The 10,329-nt window shown below is 46.4% G+C and overlaps 4 protein-coding genes across 4 annotated transcripts; 3 read left to right on the top strand and 1 right to left on the bottom strand.

The window, feature by feature from the left end:
• Positions 1–1,323: 1,323 nt before the first annotated feature.
• BGZ61DRAFT_376784 (uncharacterized protein) lies at positions 1,324–1,839 on the bottom strand (the record flags this gene model as incomplete). The annotated part of the gene is made up of 2 exons (XM_046242544.1): positions 1,324–1,520; positions 1,584–1,839. 2 exons carry the CDS (start codon positions 1,837–1,839, stop codon positions 1,324–1,326), a joined length of 453 nt encoding a protein of 150 aa, XP_046092903.1.
• A 361-nt stretch (positions 1,840–2,200) lies between these two features.
• Positions 2,201–2,368, top strand: BGZ61DRAFT_312822 (uncharacterized protein; the record flags this gene model as incomplete). Its single annotated transcript, XM_046238833.1, has 1 exon — positions 2,201–2,368. A coding segment is annotated over one exon (168 nt), but the record flags the coding sequence as incomplete, so codon positions are not given.
• A 1,410-nt stretch (positions 2,369–3,778) lies between these two features.
• Positions 3,779–5,701, top strand: BGZ61DRAFT_542595 (beta-lactamase/transpeptidase-like protein; the record flags this gene model as incomplete). Its single annotated transcript, XM_046255212.1, has 1 exon — positions 3,779–5,701. One exon carries the CDS (start codon positions 3,779–3,781, stop codon positions 5,699–5,701), a length of 1,923 nt encoding a protein of 640 aa, XP_046092905.1.
• Positions 5,702–6,361: 660 nt separating this feature from the next.
• Positions 6,362–6,682, top strand: BGZ61DRAFT_550744 (uncharacterized protein; the record flags this gene model as incomplete). The annotated part of the gene is made up of 1 exon (XM_046255479.1): positions 6,362–6,682. The coding sequence occupies one exon, from the start codon at positions 6,362–6,364 to the stop codon at positions 6,680–6,682; it is 321 nt and encodes a 106-aa protein (XP_046092906.1).
• Between the last annotated feature and the right edge of the window lie 3,647 nt (positions 6,683–10,329).

Here is a 10,329-nt window from a genome sequence, read left to right on the forward strand (position 1 = left end):
TAAATTAATATAGATTTAATAATATTTTTTATTATACTTACTTTTTATATTTATTTATCTTAGCCCGGCTAATTAGCTATAATATCTAATATTTTTCTTTTTTATAGGTTATATATATAGTTATTATTCTAGCTTATAGCTTAAGTTTCCTACTAGTAACTTTCTTCAGCTTATTATAAGTATTTATAGCTAGCTGGATAAATATATACTAAATAATTAAGTTATTTAAAAGTTTTATAGCAGCTGGAATTAAATTTTTAAAAATAAAAAAAGTTAACTAGAAGAAATAAAATCTGCTTATTATTAATATCTCTAAAATATAAACCTTACTATAATTCTTTAATATAATACAAATTATCTATTTAATCTTAAAACTCTACAGAACTTAGAATATTTTTAAAAGTAAGTTATTTATATAAGTTAATTAGCTATACTTTATTATAACTCTTTCCTATAAGCTAGTAGATAAGAATAATAATAAGATTGCAATCTAATTAAGAATATTATTAAGTTCTTTTAGAATTACCTCTAAGCTAGCTCTGAATTTACTATTTATTATAGCTATTATATACTTAATAGAGGATGCAAAATCTAAACTACTACTAATTTTCTATCTTAAAGATTCTTTATTCAGAATAGTCTAAGATACTATATATATTATATAATCCCTTCCAGTTATTGCTATTACAGGCCGAAGACCATATCTAGTCTGTATTCGGAAAAGAGATATAACGAGAATATAATAGCTTCTGGGCCTCGCCGTGGAATAATTGTATTATATTTATTAAACCAGGCAAGGATAGTAAGCATATTACGTTCCTGGACCCTGTTGATACTCGATAACCTCCTGGAGTTTCTCTTGAGTCTCTCGAGGAGATTACAAAGCAGTCTGAAGGGAAATAGCATATTAAAAATATAGTAACAAGAGGAGTGAAGGGATAAGCACCAGCTCTCACAGCATACACGAACGTGGAGGGTATTAGGGAGCTTTGTAGATATCTGGCTTTTATTTAGGAGTCAGCTAGTATACTTATATAGCTGGTCCGGACAGACTGCTCGTTGATAATTTGCAGGACCCTCGCCGGGAAACCCAGCTTATTTATACTACTTATCCTGGCCACTAACAGTAGACACCACAAGGAATTATAACGCCATAGAACAGAGAGAACGCAGAGGAAGGGATGCTGGGTAATAAGGGATGACTCAGGCAATACCAGAATGAGAATAACTAACTCGAGAACTACAGCTATCTCACTGGCATAAACTCCCTTCAAATACCTTATTGCTTCCTCCTGTATGTAAGGGGATGTATAAAGTCTGAGCTTATATATTACGCACGGGCGAGGCAGACTTCGGGGAAGCCGATGCAGGGACATCAGCTTGGACTGAGACTGCCTTGGCTAACATCTCCTGCCTGGTTAGTGGCGTCAAGTTGTCAATATCGAGCCCCTTCGAAGCCAGAATAGGTCTGATATGAGGCAGAACCAGCCGTGGGTTGAGGCTGGGACGGATTGAAAGCTCTGTTCATTAAGGTTAGCCACCCTCCAATCCCAAGCGTATATTCCCGTGCAATCCAAACTTACCGTGTCGCGTGAAATCGAATAGCGGAGGGAGCTCACGCACTTGCCCGGTATTGTATCGCGAGTTAGATAACTTAGTACTGGGGTCCCTCAGCTCGTCGAAGAAGGGATATACTATAGTATCGATGGCTCCTTGTCTCTCCGTCGGGGTGCACTCGAGCAGTTGCGCAATCAAGTCGATTGCGTTGGCATCGGCTTTGCGGAAAACCTTGGCGAAAGGAAGCGGCTTGATCTGCGGGAACTTGTGCTCCATATGCATTGAGGGTGAGGTTGTCGCAGGATGGCGGTAGGTGTGCAACCCACCATCAAGCTGCTGGTGGATCTAGATATGGATTGGTTGAATGGTCGCGACCACATCCGGAATGAGGATCACAGCATCAGCCCCTTGAGCACTTTTGTGAGGATGCCTTGGCGTTCAAGTTTAAATAAGCCTAATACGTGCATAGCCCGCGCAAAGCATTGCGTCTTTTCTGGCTTTCTTAGGCGTGGATGAACGAATGCTAAACATTGGATAACTTCCCAGAGGATAACTATTGCGTGACTACACCCATCTCGTGTTCTGTTCGCTGGTCATCCCGATGCGGACCCTGCTAGGAAAAGCCAATCCCAAGGTCGGGTCTGACGCTCTTGACGGGGTGTCATCACACGAGGGCCGAATTCTTATCATGACGACGAATCATATCGAACTTCTAGAGGCTGCGCTCATCCGCGCCGGTCACGCCGGCAGTAAGGTCAAGCTTCCCAATGCCGACAAAGATGTGACCTCACAACTATTCCATATGGTCTTCAAGCAGCCGACGACCGATAACATGCAAACGAATTTGCTGGCAAGGTGCCGGCGTTGGAAATTTCTCCGGCTGCGATACAGTCCTGTTCTCACCAGCTTCATATGGGTATGCTGTGATGAGATTCGGCACTTGGACAAGATCATTGGGGAGTCACACCAAGGACATGGCCTTTTCCCGCTTTACCGACCACCAAGACTCTGCGAGCTCGCTGATGAGACCAGGACAGCATCACTGCTTCTCTCACCTCTTCTTTCCTCAGTGCTCTCATCATCTCTCTCGTGACGTCAGGGGGACTCAGCCCTCAGCGGATCCAAATCCCTTCCGCAAGGTCTTGCATGATGACCTGTCAGCCACACATAGCCGCTAAGATCGTTATGGGAGGCTTCGCCGAGGTGGTGCCACGGTGCCTGTTGGCTGAGGCATTCAACAGCAACCGCTTCGGGCTTACTCTAAGAGCATACCAAGGGAACAGGGACGGCTCCTACGAAAATATTGCCTCCATTCTTCTATCATCCCTGAAAGACTGGGGTCCAAGCCCCTTTTACCTTGTATAGTAGTTGTGTTATCTGTCCCTAGGGTGTTGGTGTAAACTGTATGTTGGGGAGGTGTGGAGTAGAGAGTATACCTTACTATCAGCAGCTCCCACCCTTGACCGGAAGAATTGTTAAAGGAGGTCGCCAGAGCTGAGGCATAGATCAATGATCACAAGACTAACTCTTGTCGTGCAGGTCTGGCGGGCTAACAGCACGGAGAGACCGACGGGTCAGGGCAACGCTGACATGGTCATGCCAAGCGAGGTGTGGCAGGAATCATGGGGACGAAGAATCTTTCAACTGGTTCAGCCGGTTCAGGGGTCGGTACGGTTGCTATATATATATAGACCGCAAATGATTACTTCCTTGCGCGCCGGGTGGAACGCCTTGCAAGGCCTAGAACTGGTCCCAAGGTGTCACAGAATTACAAACACGTGGGTCACGCGTCAGCAAGACGGGGCTGAGCGTCGATAGACTTGGAGCGCCATCCAGGCAGCAAACCATTTCGTGGTTTTCACCTCAGCCCTAACGCCCGACAGCTGGGAAATGGCCATTTGACGCGAACAGCCCTAGGTTTAATTGGTGGCTAAGGGGAGCATCGCCGAATTCTCGTCAGCTGCGTTGTGCGCCATCTGACTAGGAGCCACATTCTTCAAATCATCTCCGTCCAAATCCGGCCTCAATTAACACCACCCCGGAGGACAAAGTCCTAGACCCAGCACCCTGAAATCCCCATTCAAGGCGGATTTCTAAGGGCATCTGGCTCTCGGAGGAATCTATAAGTATGCCAAAGCGCCATCCAGCCCCGTTAGTTTGGAGACAAACCCAAGTCCTTCCGAACGCAACAGCGCCTTAATCGAGTCTCTTGTATTGAACGATGCATATCATCCATTCTCTCTTTGTCTGCCTGACGGCATTTCTCCTCGCTGTCCAGGCACAGATCAACCCCTGGGAGGCTAGGCACGGTCTGACAGCCACGGACTATCAGCAACTCTTCAACAATCTCACCAGCAAGGGTTATTGTCTGAATTGGGTCAGTGGATACGCTCTGAATGACATCCCGCACTTTGCCGCAATCTTCGAGAAGAAGTCGAGCCCCGCATGGGTCGCCAGACACGGCTTGACTTCGCAGCAGTACCAACAGGCGTTCGATCAGTACACTTCCCAAGGTTTTAACCTGGTGCTCGTGAATGGTTACACAGTAGCGGGCGTCGATTATTATGCCGCCATATGGGATAAGTCACCGACTAGTCCCTGGGTGGCCAGACATGGCATGACCAGCTCCGACTACCAAGTCGCTTTTGACCGCTACGCGAAGGATGGTTACCGACTCGTCCACGTCAGTGGGTATTCTGTTAGTAATGACGCTCGCTATGCTGCCATCTGGCGGAAGACGAACGATGGAATCTCGTGGGTGGCTCGACACGGCATGACAAGCAGCGACTATCAAAGTTGGTTCAATACGTACAGCGACCAAGGTTATCGTCTAGTCCTGGTGAACGGATATGAGGTTGCAGGGACCGACTTCTACGTTGCAATCTGGGACAAGTCCAGCAGCGGTCCATGGGTGGCACACCACGGTATGACTAGCGACCAATATCAGGCCCAGTTCGACAACAATTATTACCAGGGTTTCCGGCTCAAGGTTATCAGCGGCTACAATAACGCTGGCCACTATGCGGCCCTGTGGGAGAACCCCGTCATGAAAGGCTCCGACCTATCTAACATCGATGCCGGCGTCAGCTCCTATATGAGCAAATACAATATCCCGGGCCTGTCTCTCGCAGTCACTCAGAACGACAGGCTGGTTTTCGCCAAGGGCTACGGCATGGCGAACCAGGCTTCTAATACCATTGTAACGCCAAAAAGCCGGTTCCGCATCATGAGCATCTCCAAGTCGATCACCTCGTCAGCCATAATGAAGCTCCGGGACGCCGGCAAGTTCAAGCTCACCGACAAGGTGTTCGGCCCCGGATCCATCACGGGCGACAAGTATGCCGGCCAGATGCCGCTTGTCAACGGCAAGCGCCAGTACCCGCCAGGGATCGCGGACATGACAGTGCAGAACCTGCTCGAGCACCAGGCCGGCTTCAGCGGGGTGCACGACCCGGAGGTCGACCTAATTACCATGACGCCGGCCCAAGCCGTCAGCAAGATCATCGCCACTGTGCCACTGGCTTACCCGGTGGGCACGCAAAACGTGTACTCCAACTTCGGTTTCCTGATTCTGGGCCGGCTGGTGGCCGACTTGGGCGGCGCTCCCGACTACGAGACATACGTACGCAATCAGATCCTCGGCCCGTCCGGCGCAGCGGGAATGCAGCTAGCCAGCAACGCGGGCTCGCTGCCGAGAGAGGTCACCTACTATCCCTTGGGTGTGACGGGCTCGTTCCACATCCACGAGTTCGACAGTTTCGGCGGCTGGGTCGCCACCATGCCCGACCTGGCCAGGTGGTACACCCGTGTCGACGGGCTGGCCGGCCGCTCAGACATCCTCCCGACCGCCACAGAGACGGAGATGTGGACCCCGGGAAGTCACAGCAACGGAGGTTACGCCAAAGGGTGGATCGTCAACGGCGGCGCGACTAAAGGCGCCCCTGCTGGATGGCGGGGCCACAACGGCGCCTTCGGCGGCACCAGCTCCTTCTTCTCCCAGCGAACGGACGGCACCGGTCTCGCCTTCGCTGTCGTTATGAACTACAACTCTGGTAACAAGCTCGACGGCTACAGCTCCGAGCTGCGCGGCGTCATCGACAGCTTTATCGGCGGTGTCACGTGGCCGTCGTACGATTTGTTCTAAAGTTATGCGACATGTGATCGAGAGCTAGTCGTAGAGTTTTTGTGTCGCTGAAAGAAGATATTCGGTATAACATGGTAGAGTAATTGATAGTACGGGAGTTTGGAGAGGGTAGGACGGACGCAGAGACTCCATTCAACATGGAGTTTCCATTTCATTATTTTAAAAATGTCAAGAGGGTCATATCATTCCTTTCAAATCGGCCCTTCTGGGAGATTGACCACTCTAACTTAGTCTCTGCTTCCTGATTCGGTGTTTTAGCAAGTGTTCTATTCTGCGGCTACCAGGGTCAGACATCGAACGAATCGAATCGATAGATTCATTCGATGCCAAGTCTTACGAATGTCGAATCGAAAATGGATCGATTCGGTAGAACAGGGCTACGCGATGTACGGAAATATGGCCCTTCGCGATGCATCAATGGTGGAATTTGGGATAGGGTTGGCCTTGTGGTTCGTGGATTCGGAGGCAGCTCCACGGGTTTTCTGCCCAGGACGCTGCCGACACTGAGCACATCAACATGAAAATTAGATCAATCGAAAGTGCAATGAGTATGAAACTCATCACTACCGTCATTAATTCCATGCAGCGTTCTCGGTCGATTTTATTCCCACCCTAACTCCCTATGCCAGGAAACTTAGAGGCAGGTGGCTCATGCACCAAATGGAACTGGTGAGACTGTTACTCGGCCACTTGCCCCGATCCCAACTCGACTGGGATAAGAGAACCGACCTTGAGGGCTGCAAAACAAAAGCTGAACGCTTGTTGAGGGAGGATTCCCAGCAGTATGCCAAGCGAATTGCGGACTCTATCAAAGTTGCTAGGCAGAATCTCCACCAGGCGCAGGAACGGCAGATCCGCCAAGCTAAAAAGAAGGGCCAGGAACCGAATTTTACGGTTAGGGTCAAAGGCTGGGTCGACATACACGGACTTACAAGTACAAGACCCAATCAGGCATTAGACTGGAGGAAGAGAGGGCTATAGATTATTATGGAAAAAAGTCGAGCATTCATACTAAAAAGGGGGAACTTGCCTTAATAGACCAAAACAACCACACCCACCCACACAGCTTGTAGGGTAGCTAAGATAACAGCTTATCGTAATCTGGTCAAAATCAGATCTTCCAACCGGAATAACCTGATAACCAGATCATCTAAAAATAAGGGAAAAATTTAATAGAATGTGATCATATCCCTAGCAATAGTAGACATCAAAATTTGGGGAGAAAAGAATAGAATTGCTGGGCGTGGAGGCAAGTGGCACTGAGGCTCAAAATCGAAGACAAAGCTTGCAAGACCTAAAATCGATGTCCCTTCCATCAATGGCTGCGAGGGATCAAGCCCTTATATGTCTCCCTGCCAAGCTAGCTAGGGCTCCGGTCATAGTGCCCCAGGATGTCAGTGTGGTTCAACACAATACCGTCTAAACTTACCCTCCTTATGGTACATAAACCTACCATACCCCACTCCCCGCTGGGACACCCCCCAATGGGACAGCCAAAATGGGCCTCCGCCATTTACAAACTTCCACCACAGAATTGAAGCTATTCGCGCTTACTAAAATATAAAAGAAATAGAATTCGGTGATAGTTTCACTGCTTAATGGCGCAGGCCTACTGGTTTTCGAATTTGGAGCCCAGAGCGAGTATGCACTGGTGTAGAATCGGGTGAATCTTCAGCTCTTCAGCCTCCTCTTCCTCCTCCTCTTCAAGGTCACTTAGTGCAACCACAATTTCTTGTAATATATCGAGATCGATTTTTTCAACGCTTTGATCGCTTCCCAGTATATCAGAGAGTTGCATAAACCTCTTATTAGGATTAGGGACCTTCTTTCGCTTCTTGGCCTTCGAACGCTCCAAAGCAGCTTCCAGTTGTTGAATTCTTTGGTCCTTCAACACCAACTCGATCTCCTTACGCTGGAAGGCCCCAGATATTTTCTGGAACGTCCTCTTGAGGCTTGAAGGCTCTGGCCTAGCTAACCGGTGGAGTTGCCGACTGGTGCTTGGGGTTAAGGGATCAGAGCTTAGCAAAGCGTCCTCTGGGGTCCGCTCCCTATCCCGCTGAACTCCTGGATGTGTTAGAGCCTTATTGCGATTGATAATCCAGTTCCCTGTGACTCTCCAGACTGATTGAATATTTTTTTTAGTCATGCCTTGCTTTCTAGCCTTGGCATAGCAACATATAAAGTTGATTTTATCCACTGGAGTTGAGTCCGTTAGAGCACTCAATTTAGCTAGTCCTTTTCGATATGCAGCCTTAGAGGCATTGAAAACACCATTATCGAGAGGCTTGAGGCCATGAGAGGTGTGCACTGGCAGGAAGCACAAGTAAACGTTATTGCAAAAGCACGTAGTCATGAACTCGTCTTATGCAACAAAATCAGTCACTTGACCCATCCCCAATGATTCTGTAAAGCTATAAATCTCGCAATAAGGCTGGTACTTACAGAGGGGTGACTTTTGTGGCCATCTAATATTAGCAATCGCGCATCTGACTCGTCGGAAAGGAGTGGTATTATTTGGGGTAGGTAGACGTCTTTTAGCCACCTTACCCCTATATCGTTATCGGTCCAACCGTTGTCAGAGCACACATAATGCCAATTCGCGATGCTTTTGAACTCCTTAAGGAACAACTGAGCTTGGAGGTCTTTGCCTTTGAATATAATAGCGGGATTAAGGAGTTCTCCAGTCACTGAGATAGCCTCAATGAAAGTCGTCCAACCACGGCCTTGATCGCTCTTGAGATAAGCCCTCTTAGTTGCTGAACTACCCAAAACAAGCCCATAGAGTCCTATAACATTCAGCTTCGTGATATAATATATAAGGCCGAGGATATTACCAAAGCCTGCCATAATACCGCCTTCGTCGACATTCTGAGTGAGTTCTGGCTTAACCCAGACATACTCCTTCTCGAGAATGTCAAAATACCAATTAATAGCTCTAGGAGTAAAACTATTGAATCTAAATGCCTCTATTCTACAACCTATTTTGGCCTTGATGGAAGGGTTACGACGTTTAAAGCCATCAATCCAATTCTTGCCCAAAGGCTTACTATCGCCTATGGATTTTAACAAGCCTACAATAACACTACATACCTGCGAATATAAAGGCGCATATCCCAGAGCCTCCTGATAAAGAATCCAAGTCACTAGCCTTATCTGTAATAAGGTCAATGAAGAGGTACGAAGTAGCCAGGCGAGAGTAAGGTAGTAGTCAATTGAGACAGAGACTAAAGCTTGCCTTGTTTCAGTCTCTGGTCGGCAGGCCGAGATTATATAGATACTACGGCAAAACCCTGAGGGCTGGCCCCGGGCTTGTTGAGGTAGGCTGTGCGGTTAGGTTTTGCAGAGGGCCGCGTGTCTAGGTTAGCATTCTAGTATACTAAGATAAGGCAGGGCTAATCCCTTCTTGTACTGGATATAGGTATGTAATAGGGTGTTGGCTGTAAGGCTTAGTATTCTTATTATAATTATCCCCCCTCTATAAGTTACTATCTCCAGTGATGGGTATTATAGGTCTGAAAATTTACCGACTCTGTGCTATATAGTAGGGGAAACTGTTATTATTATTATTACTTTATTTAGTATGCTAGGTTTATTTATTTATTTTTAGGTTTATAACTTTAGCTTAGGTCTCTTTAACTTTTCTCTCTATATATATCTTATTTTTTTCTATATTCTATTCTATTAATTATTATATTTTTATTACTTTTTTTATATCTTTCTATTTTTAGTGATTTTTTTTTTATATTTTTATTCTATTGCTAATTCTTATTAATTTCTTCTATTTTCTTTTTATTTTTACTAACTATACTATCTAAGAAGTAAAAATAAATTTAATAGGATATTAAAAAGACAGTCTAATTTTCCTATATTATCTATCTTTCTACTAATAAAGATTAATATAACATACTTAATAAGCATGCAATACATCCAAGTATATAACATACTTTTCCATACCCTTTAAGATGAAAACTTCAATAAAAGCATAACAACGCCTTAAATCAATTAAAACTAATTGCTATACTCTTCTCCAGAGGTCTCAATAACAGCCTGACAGGTCCTTGCATTATAACCTGCCTTTCCACAAGTTCTACAACGCCTTTCCCTCGACATCGCCGACCTCCGTCGACCACCACTTCTCGATGATTCAGCCACTACCTGCACATCAACATCTCTCTAATCCATCTCATCCCTCCCCTTATCTATAGTTATCTTCCCTCCTTTACGTAGGCGGGTTCTTTTCGCTCTGCGCCGCTTGCTAAGAGTCTCATTCGCCTGTCGAAGGATCTGGACCTCGGCTTTTAATAGGGCATTCTGATGTATTATTGCCTTTATTTCCTTTAAAAGTGACTTAAGCGCCTTAAGAATTGATGCTGGAGAGCTGCTTTGATGCCTTCTCATTCGTCTTTCGAGGTATTCAGACTGAGAGCTAGCCTTAAGTACAATCTTTGGGGTTTTTGAGACCTAAGGGTTAGGGAGGCTGACCTCCTCTATAGCTAGTATTGGAGTCTGTAGCTGCACATCAAGCTTCAATATGATATTTTCTGGGTTCAAGGGAACAAGTCCAGCCCCTCGAAAACCTCCTTCAATATTACTCCTTATTATAGCAGCTGCATAGGCAGCGTAGAAGG

This window comes from Ilyonectria robusta (genome assembly GCF_021365365.1).
Source record: "Ilyonectria robusta strain PMI_751 chromosome Unknown BGZ61scaffold_162, whole genome shotgun sequence".
Classification (NCBI taxonomy): Eukaryota; Fungi; Ascomycota; class Sordariomycetes; order Hypocreales; family Nectriaceae; genus Ilyonectria; species Ilyonectria robusta.